The sequence below is a fragment of the Coregonus lavaretus genome (genome assembly GCF_964263955.1).
Source record: "Coregonus lavaretus genome assembly, chromosome: 15".
Taxonomy (NCBI): domain Eukaryota; kingdom Metazoa; phylum Chordata; class Actinopteri; order Salmoniformes; family Salmonidae; genus Coregonus; species Coregonus lavaretus.
Genome location: NC_140002.1, coordinates 48,493,771 through 48,507,913, shown reverse-complemented (window position 1 = coordinate 48,507,913; position 14,143 = coordinate 48,493,771). Strand labels below are relative to the sequence as shown.

General features: G+C 40.6%; 1 protein-coding gene across 1 annotated transcript in view; it reads right to left on the bottom strand.

Annotated features, from left to right (window-relative positions):
* LOC311143044 (segment polarity protein dishevelled homolog DVL-2-like) overlaps positions 1 to 12,891 on the bottom strand; it is a gene marked incomplete at its 5' end in the record, with an annotated part of 47,010 nt that extends 34,119 nt beyond the window's left edge. Inside the window, one exon of the mRNA XM_084178846.1 lies at positions 12,731 to 12,891. Within this exon, the coding sequence (XP_084034972.1) occupies positions 12,731 to 12,891 (161 nt within the window). The remainder of the gene's footprint in view (positions 1 to 12,730) is intronic.
* Positions 12,892 to 14,143: the final 1,252 nt, after the last annotated feature.

The following is a 14,143-nucleotide window of genomic DNA, read 5'->3' as shown; positions in this document are numbered from 1 at the left end:
TTGTGGCTGTTTTGTACTTCTCCTTCAAGCACTTTCACATTGTATGTCGATGAGCTCCAATTGTGTGTCTGGTGGTGCTTTCTCACTGTCGAAAGACAGGGGGCATGATACAAGCTCCAGCTCAGTCTCAAATCGGGAAAACTCAGCATGCAGGTCGATTAGGCACTGCATCGCAGTACTAGCTGTGCCACTAGAGATCCTGGTTCGAGTCCAGGCTCTGTCGCAGCCGGCCGCGACCGGAAGACCCATGGGGCGGTGCACAATTGACGATTGAGATTACATTTCTTAAAAACGCAACACTTTCTTGGCATATCAGACATACCGCCTTATGTCCAATATTAGTAAAAAAGTATTTTGCTGTCCATGCTTCTTTAAAACACACGATATTCAGAGTCTACTTTTCTCATTTTCACAGCACTCATTTTTCACGTCAAAAGTCATCAAGCAATGAAGTGGCTATGATGACTGAGCGCATTCTGAATCTGACTGTAGGCCCAAATACAGAGCGCGCTGCCAGGTTACAGCGCCATCTATTGGATGTTGTTTGTATATCATGGAATAAGTCATTTTAGGCCAAAAATCGTAACTCAAATATAATCATATTCAATACATTTAAAAAATGTACCGCGGGCCGGATACGCGGGCCGTACTTTTCCCCCTTGCTCTAGAGCCTGTTAGTATTTTTTGTATTTTTATATATTGTACAGTTGCCGGCTATTATCTTCACTTACAAATAAAAACGCCTCACTCTGGTCAAGAAAAGTCAAGATCTGCTGTTGCCTCACTTAAAATCCAACCGCATGGTCAACTTCACAGGCCTCTAAAGGATATTGAGGTAAAGCAAAATATAACAAATAATTTTCTGCAACTTTACTTCATCGCTTTGACAAACTTTCGAAGGAAATTAAGTAGGGCTGGGCGATATCGAATTCATTAGATTAATTTGAATTTATGTTTTTGCGCAATATTTAAAATGCCTGTATCTCAAGAATCAAGGTTTTGTCATTTTTAGCTTTTATGAGCATTTATGGCCGCTTGTTCTCGTGTTGCATTTTGTCTCTTGTATCCTTCGCTCCTTCTGTGCACCTCCCCATTTACACCAGAGATCTGTATATAATGAAGAGATGCACGTCTCCGCCCTTACAAAGGGAGTCGTTGTCCCAAAGGCTGGAAGGCAGGCGACAAGTTTAGGTCCAAAATAAGCTCATAGAAACGCATTGGGCTTATTTTGGACACATTTTAAGGAGAGGCTTCTTCGCCTTTTCCTCTATGGTTTACACACATCAAGCCCCTCCCTCTGCCTCTCACACCAACAAAGTTGAGAGATCACATCTTTCTCTCTGACAAGCGGTTTCAACTCGCTATTTGCATTTGAGGTTTGGTCCAACAGAAATCGGTTATATGGACACCAACACATTGAGACATTATTTTACTGTAATAGAGAAGTTAACTTTTCTAACGATACCCTTTTTATGTCTCAACTACTCAAATTGCGCGCAGAGCAGACTAAAACGAGAGTATAAATTAACATTGAATCTGGAAAATGAATGCTCAGTTTGTCGCGCACGGTATTGGGGTACCGCTAGCAGCATTTTAGCCAATAAGCATATACATGTGCAATAAACATAACACACAATAATATATGGAATTGTCAACTCATTCTCATTCTGAGAAATAAGGTAGGCCACTTGATTTCAAGATCTGAACAAAGTGGACAGGCTAACATGCTTTTCAAACAGTTGGAGACAGACAGAAGGGTGTATTCATAACAATTCAACTGTTCAACCTTGTTAGCTAGCAAATAGATCCAAGTTGGCTGAACTTGAAATATAAAGATCAGCTGGCTAATCACTAGCACGTGGGATTGAGAGATTGTGGATGAGACCTGTGTTAATTTTCTATAGCCTAATGCCTGCTACAAGAAGTTAGTCATTATTAGTGAATGTGCATTATGCATGGTTTTAGTTACATTTGTAACAAAAAAAGGGCATTTTCATATACTTGAAAGCCAGATCAGTGATTATTGCAAAAAAAAGCAGGTTTAAGTTTAAGACAATGGTTTAGCTATCTTGGAATTAAGAACATTTCCAATAACTTTTTTTTCAAGAATCTAATTGCTTCTTAACTTTTTGCTTAAGGAGAAACATAAGAAATAGAGCAAGAAAATTTCCAATAACCTTTTTGAGGAATAGCAACTTTGCTTAACTTTCTTCTTAAGTCTATGGTTAAGGAAAAAATGCCAGTTAAGAAGAAATGCCTTCTTAAGAAGGTTATGTGAATCTGGGCCCTGAACCTTCTTTCACAATTATATTTCTTCAATTTCTATTTGATAGTTTACCATTTCAAATGTTGTGTGTGGTAATATGGTGGTGAGCACTGACTATCATTTCTTAGGCTGTGTTTACACAGGCAGCCCAATTATCGGCAAAAGATCTGATTGTTCAAAAGACAAATCATTGGGGAAAAGATCAGAATTGGGCCGCCTGTGTAAACGCGGCCTTAGAGACTAGAGGCTAAGTTGTGTAGTTGTACATGGTAACAGGATGTTGTAGAGTAGACATAGATGTTCAAAGTCTACATTCTCTCCATTATGTCCCCCCCCCACCCCCCCATATGTATCATAGCCTAATGAATGTCAGCAGTCCATAAATTAAATGTACAGTCAGGGGGCCTCCAGTATAGCTGTATTACCCAGGAGATAATTTGCCTGTTGTAGACGGGAGGGAACTTATCTTACCAGGGAGGCCAGCACTCAAACTAATGGCATAATAACATTTGTCTGAGGTAGAAAATAGCTTTTGTATGTAGTGTGTGTGTGTGTGTGTGTGTGTCAGGGTTTCCTTTAGGAAAATGTGGCGCCGGACAAATTTAACAGACCCATATGCATTGGGTACGTAACCCATTAGGGCATCCACTCACGGTGCTCAGCTTGACAGAAATCACATATAGATGATGGTCATTCATCTTAAGAGAACATGCAACTCCTGTAATGAAGCAGCCAATAAAACATCATTTTCAAACATTTGCCAAAATGCAATTCGCAGGAAAACTCTAAACAGCGCACCTGATGAGAGCAGTTCCTTATGTGACCGAAACAAAAATCTTAGATGGGGAATCTAAAGATGCAACAACTAGGATGGGTTGCTAATATGACTGGGCGTATGCCTTTGGCTTCTGGACAACAAAAGCAAGTGGATCTAAAAACCAATAGAACAGGAGAGAAATAGCATATGAGGAAGATTTTCATAGGCGGCGCGTCGACTAGGCCAGGAAGTAAATTGAAATAAATAAGCCTAAATTATAAAATTACTCCTGTCTACACATAAATAAAATCATTCAAAATACTTCACCAGAATGCAGGACTTAGCCACAGCGTAATCATTAGCTTTTTATTTTTTACAGCTGTGCATTGTTTTAAAATCACAAGCTTGTAGAACTATGCCTATTTGGGAAGCCCGCAATTTGGGCAGAGCGCCTGGCAGTAGGCCTAGCTGATTATTGAGTTGCGTATGTCAGTGAAACGCATCTAAAATGTGTGTCTTGAGTATGATTAAAATGTTGAGACAAGAAGGGGAGGGGTGTGTGGCAAAGATATAGGCGGGTCTCTCTCCAGAATGGCTCAGCTGTCTCCCACCAATTCATTGTTTCATTGGGTGAATTGTTTGCCTTTTGATTGTTTCTTTTTTATTAATTACCGATTACATACAGTATGTCACCAGTAGTAAACATATGTAATGGGGAATTGATAAAAAGTGTAGCTCAAGACATATAGAAAGACATATAGAAAGAGATGAATGCAATTGAAAGAACCTGAATTTATATTTTCTACTGTTTTTATTTGTCGACTTTATGTATTTTGACTTAGTTGATAATGGAAGTTATAGGCCTACTGCTGCATTGGCCTATAGGCTATGAGTTCCACACGCTCATTTCTTTAACCACCAATGGATCACAGTGTACCAATGTGTCAATATGTGAGGCTGGTACAATCGCATTAGTTTAATTTTAACTTCGATTTTTAAAATTTTAATTCAGATTTTTATGACCACGTGATAATGATTGAGAAACGAATATTGTATTCTTGAAATTTAACTGTTCCATGAAAATGTGCATATGAAAATCTTAACTGGCATGCAGATCGGTAGAAATGGTAGGATAAATTGTAAGCTTCCCCAAACTTAAAACTCATGCGCCGCCTATGAAGTCTTTATAAAATAATTGCCTCCACGTTTCCATGGTCAGATGTACCTTTAAGCTACTATGAAGCAAGGTAAGACATGCCTCATAATATGAAGTAAAACATTCAGGTTTCAAACAATTAAGTAGGCCTATGTTTTCAAAATGCATACTGCCTCCAGCTCACATTGTAAAGTGGAGGTGACGTGCTGATAGCCTGTTACCTGCTGTTGAATGGTGTATGGGAGGCCTTCTTCAATTAAACTACCAGTTGAGAAAAAATTATATTAGGCCTAGCTCTTTTTAATCCTGCACCAAAACTGTTAACATGCGATTGCATTTAGAATGGTTGCACAATCAATGGGCTTATAAAAGCATGTTTTACTTCAGCAGCAACCAGTTGAGGAGCTGCAGGAGAAACATCCCCCTCAAAATAGGCTTTGCATGCTGTGCGTGTGTGATAGTTGTGTTGGATAAATTAAATGGGCCTCATGATGACTAACAAAAATACCCACACGCCAAATTATTTCCACTACAGTGCCTTCGGAAAATACTCAGACCACTTGACTTATTCCACATTTTGTTACGTTACAGCCTTATTCTAAAATGGATTAAATAAAAACAGGATCTGCAATCTACACACAATACCCCATAATGACAAAGCAAAAACAGGTTTAGAATTTTTTGCAAGTGTATTACAAATACAAAAACAGAAATACCTTATTTACATAAGTATTCAGACCCGTTGCTATGGGACTCGAAATTGAGCTCCATGCATTCTGTTTCCATTGATCATCCTTAAGCTGTTTCTACAACTTGGAGTCCACCTGTGGTAAATTCAATTGATTGGACATGATTTGGAAAGGCACACCTATCTATATAAGGTCCCACAGTTGACAGTGCATGTCAGAGCAAAAACCAAGCCTTGAGGTCAAAGGAATTGTCCATAGAGAACCGAGACAGGATTTTGTCGAGGCACAGATCTGGAGCACACAGTGGCCTCCATCATTCTTCAATTTTGGAACCACCAAGACTCTTCCTAGAGCTGGCCACCCGGCCAAACTGAGCAATCGGGGGAGAAGGGTGACCAAGAACCTAATGGTAACTCTGACAAAGCTCTTGAGTTCCTCTGTGGAGATGGGAGAACCTTCACGAAGGACAACCATCTCTGCAGCACTCCACCAATTAGGCCTTTATGGTAGAGTGGCCAGATGGAAGCCACTCCTCAGTAAAAGGCACATGACTTGGAGTTTTCCCAAAAGGCACCTAAAGACTCTCAGACCATGAGAAACAAGATTCTCTGGTCTGATGAAACCAACATTGAACTCGCCTGAATGCCAAGCATCAAGTCTGGAGGAAACCTGGCACCATCACTACGGTGAAGCATGGTGGTGGCAGCATCATGCTATTGGGATGTTTTTCAGTGTCAGGGACTTGGAGACTAGTCAGGATAGAGGAAAAGAAGAACGGAGCAAAGTACAGAGAGATCCTTGATGAAAACCTGCTCCAGAGCGCTCAGGACCTCAGACTGGGGCGAAGGTTCACCTTCCAACAGGACAACGACCCTAAGCACACAGCCAAGACAACGCAGGAGTGGTTCCGGGACAAGTCTCTGAATTTTCTTGAGTGGCCCTGACAGAGCCCGGACTTGAACCCAATCTAACATCTCTGGAGAGACCTGATAATAGCTGTGCAGCAACGCTCCCCATCCAACCTGACAGAGCTTGAGAGGATCTGCAGAGAAAAAAAAGGAGAAACTCCCAAAATACAGGTGTGCCAAGCATGTAGCGTCATACCCAAGAAGACTTGATGCTGTAGTCGCTGCCAAAGGTACTTCAACAAAGTACTGAGGAAAGTGTCTGAATACTTATGTAAATGTGATATTTCCGTTTTTTTATTCTTTACAAATAAATTAGCAACATTTTCTAAAAACCTATTTTTGCTTTGTCATTATGGGGTATATTGTAGATTGAGAGAAAATATAAAAACTTAATAAATTTTAGAATAAGGCTGTAATGTAACAAAATGTGGAAAAAGTCAAGGGGTCTGAATACTTTCAGAAGGCACTGTATATTATGCAAATTAACCTATAGACCAATAAGCATGACGGTCAAATGCATTTCCATCAATGCAATGAGATTATTTTTTTTTAACCGATTTTATTCCTCGCCAGGTCATTTTAAACAACTTCCTCCAATTCAACACTGTTTCTTCACAGGGGGAATCCATATTTTTGAAAAGAACAAAACACATTCCTTAGGTTCTGCCACAATAAAGTATATTGAACTCGAGAACTCTAGTAAATCTATTTGTAGAACACAAGGCCAGAAAAATATATGAGCACATTTATCTAGGCCTATACGCCAACAGTGTGCAACAATGCCTTATTTATCATAACCATTACAGATAAATCGTAATTGCTCAACTGCCCCATATATTCAGTCAAAGAAATAAGTGCCAGGCCTCCCGAGTGGCGCAGCGGTCTAAGGCACTGCATCACAGTGCTAGAGGTGTCACTACAGACCCGGGTTTGATCCCGGGCTGTATCACAACCGGCCGTGATCGGGAGTCCCATAGGGTGGCGCATAATTGGCCCAGCGTCGTCCGGGTTAGGGTTAGGGGAGGGTTTGGCCGGGGGGGATTTACTTGGCCAATTGGGCTGGGTGCCTGCAGGCTGACCTCGGTCGTCAGGTGAACAGTGTTTCCTCCGACACATTGGTGCGGCTGGCTTCCGGGTTAAGCGGGCGGATGTTAAGAAGCGCGGTTTGGCGGGTCATGTTTCGGAGGAAGCATAACTCGACCTTCGCCTCCCAAGCCCGTTGGTGAGTTGCAGTGATGAGACAAGATCAGCGATTAGCCAATGTTCATTCATTTGAAAATAAATTAGACGACCTAAGATTAAGGTTATCCTACCAACGGGACATTAAAAACTGTAATATCTTATGTTTCACCGAGTCGTGGCTGAACGACGACATGGACAACATGCAGCTGACGGGATATACGCTACATCGGCAGGATAGAGCGGCTGACTCCGGTAAGACAAGGGGTGGCGGTCTGTGTATATTTGTAAACAACAGCTGGTGCATAAAATTGAATACTAAGGAAGTCTTGAGGTTTTGCTCGCCTGAGGTAGAGTATCTCATGATAAGCTGTAGACCACACTATTTACCAAGAGACTTTTCATCTATATTTTTCGTAGCAGTCTATCTACCACCACAAACCGATGCTGGCACTAAGAATGCACTCAATGAGATGTATAAGGCCATAAGTAAACAGGAAAACGCTCATCCAGTGGCAGCGCTCCTAGTGGCCGGGGACTTTAGTGCAAGGAAACTTAAATCCGTTCTACCTCATTTCTACCAGCATGTTAAATGTGCAACCAGAGGAAGAAAAAAAAAAACTCTAGACCACCTTTACTCCACACACAGAAACGCATACAAAGCTCTCCCTCGCCCTCCATTTGCCAGAAAAATATATGTGCACATTTATCTAGGCCTATACGCCAACAGTGTGCAACAATGCCTTATTTATCATAACCATTACAGATCAATCGTAATTGCTCAACTGCCCCATATATTCAGTCAAAGAAATAAGTGCCAGGCCTCCCGAGTGGCGCAGCGGTCTAAGGCACTGCATCGCAGTGCTAGAGGTGTCACTACAGACCCGGGTTTGATCCCGGGCTGTATCACAACCGGCCGTGATCGGGAGTCCCATAGGGTGGCGCATAATTGGCCCAGCATCGTCCGACTGCGAGCCAGGCCTAATCACCCAACATCAGTCCCCGACCTCACTAATGCTCTTGTGGCTGAATGGAAGCAAGTCCCCGCAGCAATGTTCCAACATTAGTGGAAAGCCTTCCCAGAAGAGTGGAGGCTGTTATAGCAGCAAAGGGGGGACCATCTCCATATTAATGCCCATGATTTTGGAATGAGATGTTCGACAAGCAGGTGTCCACATACTTTTGTTAATGTAGTGGATCAACTGGTTATATTATATTGTGGAACACAATCTTCAAAAAGGCCGTAACTTTAGCAGTGGCGCTTGCTTGTAGAAGGCTATGGCTGTGCAATGGCATAGCCTTGTTTTGTTAATTTAGCAGGCAAGATGCTCATTTCTCAGATCCACAGTCAAGACACCTATTTTATAGTTTAAAAAACAATAACAGAATAAAATAGAACAGAATATATATTTTTCCAAATGAAAAAAGTTGCACATCTTGCATCTGGAACAGTTATTCCCAGAGTGATAATTTGAAACGGGCCTCAGTTTGGTGAGTTGAAAGAAAAACAATGCAGGGTTACAAACCAAAATGTATTTCCGATATACAGATGTTCGATTGAGTTTATTCTGCCTGTTCTTCTGAATTTTCTAAATGGTCAATTCCACATTGAACACTGCATGGTGATGAATTACGGCCACAACATCTGTTTGGTGAGTAGGCCTAGGCTTAATGATTCTGATGAAAATTTGCACTGTGTCTTTATCAAACTACTGTTTTTGCATATTTTCAGTGTGGGACCTGTATGTTTAGGGGGCTTATAGCGTAGCAATAGGCTAAATAATTATTCTGCACGCTTCGGTTTGGCTGGATCATGTGCTAGAGTGTGCTGGCATACCTTCGACCTTGGCTTGAAAATAGCTTCGCTTTTCAAGACCTTCGTTTGTCCATCTTGATACGCCGTAGCCACTTTCCTCAAAATAGTCAAAATAAATCTACGATAACTCAATAATTTGTCATTGATGTTTTTGCTGAGGAGATCTTAGTCACGCAATAATACATCTAACTAGGATGTTGGGTGCAGTATTTCTCAAGTGAAAAATGTGCATGAAAACGAGATCATCTATCGTTGAATGACACTTAATTGATGAATCCCTAATGTTGACCAATCACAGACAAATGGGTGGCGTAGACTTAGGCTTCCGAACTTCGGCTTGCCTCAAGAAAATATGTTGTGTGCGAACATCCGAAAAAAAACCTTGCCAAAGGCCAAAACGAACAGAAACGTCACAAAATGTGTTCATAATATATCCACGAACTGTTCCGAACTGTTTTGGATGGGAAGCATGCAGACACCTTAAGCTGAAAATAGACACGACGCAATTATTCCAAAACTGCAGCTTGTTGTTGGAACACATTTCCCTACATCAATCAACCAGTCCATTTTGAATGTGATAAAACTGTCGTCATTTGGCAAGGAATGTAGTTTGTGTATCCCATCAGATATGTTCTTATCAAAATGTATTTCTGTAGGCCTAATGGGAGCTTGTGTGCACACTCAGGACGCCTGCATAGAGGGAGCGGTAAGAACGCAATTGAGTGAGTGAGACACGGGGAGGGAAAGGGAAAGAAGAACTGTGTGATGCTTGGCTTGGCTTGGTTTATTTTCTGTTGTGCCCCACAAATGCACACGGAACAAGCAAAGTCAACATCGTCTTCAAGACAAAATGTCACATTTTTTCAAAGCACATTCAACCGAATAGTTTTACAGTATTTGAATATATTTTTAAATCTCTGGTTAAAAACTGTTTTGACTTCCTTCGAGACTCATGCCCTTCGCTATCTCCGACATTGACTTTTTGTAGTTTGAAGCGCTGTCATAGTGTCACCATGAAAATGTATAAAACTTGTCTCAGTAGCATAAATATTTGATGCAACGAGGTTAGAAATAGCTTATTTGGTCTATATTACTTACCTAGCAAAGCAGAGCTTTTTCATTTTGCACATAGTTGCATACAGACACAGCTTGGCTACATTGTAAGCGTCAAGCGGCCATGATGCACTTGCATATGGGGCTCAGCCCGGACTTACTTTTGTAACTGAATGAAAACATTGAAACAATTTGATTTAACCAATTGACATTGAGAAAATAGATGGCAAAAATACATAACGGTGTTAAAGGTTCACTATGCAGACATCACTCTGACATTTCCTGGTTGCTAAAATTCTAATAGTTCACCTAATTTCTGTTTGTGACAAAACAAGCAAGTATAGTGTAGAGAATCATTATACCATCTAAACCGCTGTGAAATATATTTTCCATAACCAAAAATATTGTATTTTTCACCTGGTGTACAAAACCGAAAGACGCAAAAACAGGAAGTATAGAAATAGCGCACATAGAACAGCTCTATAACTCGCATTTCTCTGTGAATTTGGTCAGGTTGCCCAAAAAGTTACATATTGCAGCTTTAAAATGGCTGTAAACAGCATGGGGAGAATTATTTTCACATATTTAATATGTTATATTAGCCCTACAGTCATGCCCGTGCTCATCGTGGTTCTTACAGGCAAAGTGAAATGACATAATGTGTTCCTGGTGCATGCAGCACAAATTATATGTAACAACACCCTGAGTGCATCGGACAGGAAACAACGATACAAATGTAACATTTACATTACATTTTAGTCATTTCGCAGACGCTCTTATGCAGAGCGACTTACAGTTAGTGCATACATTTTCATACTGGCCCCCCATGGGAAACGAACCAGCACAACAAAATAGATAAACAATTTTCTTTTGCAGGTGCATTTTCATTTTAAGCACTAGTGGTGCAACTAGTGCTTTCTAACTGCACTGAACCAAAAGTGGCGCCGGAGGGAAGCAAAACTTTCCAGTGGGCAAAATCATTAACCTTGAGGCATTGGGGAGGGGGTGCAAAAGTTAATTATGATATATATTTAAAAAATAATAATGGACATATCTATTTTAATACAGACTAGCGCAAAACATTACTTATCATTGAAAATGAAAAATTACCCAATGGATCATCTGGGGGTGCAAAAACATACAGTACCAGTCAAAAGTTTGGACACACCTACTCATTCAAGGGTTTTTCTTTATTTTTACTATTTTCTACATTGTAGAATAATAGTGAAGACATCAAAACTATGAAATAACACATATGGAATCATGTAGTAAAAAGTGTTAAACAAAGCAAAATATATTTTATATTTGAGATTCTTCTGTATGTTTGCACCCCTATTTTGAAAGTGGGGATGCAGCTGCTCCATTTTCTCCATCGCTCAGGCGCCTGTGTGTGTGTGTTTTCAATGGTTGAAGTTGCTAAATCATGGCGGTCATGCTTTAAATCGCTGGAACGGTGAATGTGTGAATCTAACCTCAGGCAGTGCAGAGCAGGAAAGGCTCATTTGTTAAAGAGAAAAGTCGACAGTCTGTGGCAGTGGCAGAGTGTTTTCTCCTGACTCTACTTAAGGGTCGAGAAGGAATGGGGTTTAGGTGAGGAGGAAGTGCAGCTGCTGTGAAGAGGGGCGAGTTCTGGCACTTAGCCCAAACACTGAGATTGCGTTCCCAATGGCACCATATTCTCTATAGTGCACTACTTTTGACCAGGGCCCTATGGTCAAAAGTAGTGCACTATATAGGGAATAGGGTGCCCTTTGGGATGCATTCAAACACAGAGGGATAGATAGACTTAAGACCCCCAGAGCTGTATAGACTATAGGCATTATAACATCCCCTCTGTTTAAACAGTGCTGTTGAATAGGGAGTCGTGAATTTGTTTAATTTGCCCATCTCATAAGACAATATATTAGTTTAGGAACTGCCTGAATATTGGGACAGTAAAAACATAGCTAGAATATCTAAATATAGGCCCATGTTCCATTAGCAGATCATGATATGCCATCAGTCTAACTATTGGTTATTACTATATAATTAGGTCAACATATTACTATTTGATTATAATAGACATATACCCCCTGAATTTCAAGGACAGCAATAAGGACTCAGGGGTGAATAAAGGAGGCTGTGAAATAGCTACATCATGTGTGAGTATAGTACTTTCATTTGAGTTTTTTCTGAACTCACAGAATCATAACTTGTTTGGATAGCTGTTACAATCACAGTTACTTTGTCTCTCGCAAAGAGAGCCAAACGTGTTACATTGTTGCCAAAAGTTTGCAACATTGTTGCAACTCAGCCACAGCCGACTAAACTCAACTCCACGATTTAAGATGGTGTTGAGTCGCCACTAGTGTGGGCGGACTGCGGTTCTGAAGCAACATAAAACATATGTTTCAAAAACAACGGATTTCAGCACCCAAAGAATAGGTCATGTGTGTAGCATAAATTCTGGCTGTTCTTTGAATGCTGAAATCCCTCGTTTTCTATAAATAATAATAATTGAAATCCAATCCGCCAACACTAGTTGTTCACGTGGAGTTGAATCGTGGAGTTGAGTTTTGTCGGCTAGTCAGTGGTGCCTTTTCAGAATGATCATTTACATTCGGTAGGATGATGCTGGCCCTGGAATTAGAGACAAAAAAGCTACCTTGTGCGCAAAGTCAGCAGTTTATCACAGTAAAAATAACATCTCCAGCAATAGTTATTGGTAAACTGACATGGGACAGGCCTACGTTAAGAAGCAATATCTGAATACCAGTGCCATTTCCTTGTCGAAAAATTTAATTTAATTCATGCCTCGTGACAGAAGTTCGTTCTGTCCAACATCAATTACCCTAGGCCATAAGGCAAAACATAGCTGGAGTAGCCAGCCAGCTTCTCAGCATCATCACATTCACACCCTTCCTTACCCGAAATCCTGATCCATAGATTTGAAGAAAAATTTATAATTCGGCTTGTTCAAAACTTGTTTGAAATCCAACAGTGTTATCTCTTCAGAAGGAATAGGGATCTTCACCAGATACGGCGTCTCCTCCTCGTCTATGTGGTAGATTATTTTGGTTTCCGCCATTTCACCAGCGCTTTTCGGTCCCTCTAAACTATCCACACCGCTGGTTAGAACAGTACGAGTGGACGAGATCTGACGGTAATATTACCCTCCCAGCAAACTATTCTACCTCCGAAATCGCGACCATTTAAATCCTTCGGTTGGTTGGTTACTTGCAGCTGTCCTTGCACAGATTAATTATTCGGTCTCTTTCCAGTCTTTGTTAGATCGTTTAAATCCCTCAGGTATGCTGAAATTCGTACGGTTTCCTAAAACTTTTTCTGCATCAACTGGGTAGGGGAGGGGGCACAAAGCTTTCCCTGCGCTGCTAGTAGCCAACGCGGCGTGTGACGTTATAGGCTACACAGGCGTCTCTTTACGCCCCTATATCCCCTTCACCGCTCCGGACATTCCAACAGATACCATAGTAGTAGTATATAGGCCTACTCACGATAGGACTTTCACATGGCACAATACAATTGACTTGTACCCGATATAATGTTTAATTCCAGGGAAACTTGTGGCAGTAATATTAAAGCGTATCCAATGCTCTGATATATAGGATTTTACCCAGCCTGCTTTCACAGATGCATACACAGTCTGGGCACAAATGTGAAAGCAAAGGTCAAAACAGAATGTTTTAAGACTGATTGGCATCTGTCAATTAGGTCTATCAAAGACAAATCACAGAACATATCACATGAACTCTTTGTGTAATAAGAACTAGATATTTTTTTGACAAGATAATCACAGTCACGCTGTCACAAGCCACAGCCTGAAATGGAATACAGGATACACAATGTTAACAGGGTTGCTTTAGATGGGTGATCCATTGCTTCAAACAGAATAATCTTGGAAACCCAAAACCTTTTGTCCACGAGAGATTACAAACTGAAGGACTTGGATGTGTCCTAGCTACAGATTGTAACACCACATAATGTGATTTCACCCCCCCAAAAAATTAAGATTATACTGGTTACAGGGCCCAGTGTTTCAAAAGTTATCTGCTAGGATTTCCCCAATCGGAAACAATTAAATGTTAGAAATTGGGTTTTTCAAAACGGAAAAATTGATTCCGATCCTCCTGATAGGGATAAGAATTTTGTCATCCAATCTCACCTTTAAAATCAGGATTAAATGTTGTTTTTGTGTTTTTAAAAACTAAAAAAAGTAGTGATTAAGATGGAAGGCATCTTGAGAAAGACACCAGTGATTAAATCTTGTTAAGAAGGAAACGGAGAGGGCAAAAAATCAGACTTGTCTTGCTGAAGAGAAG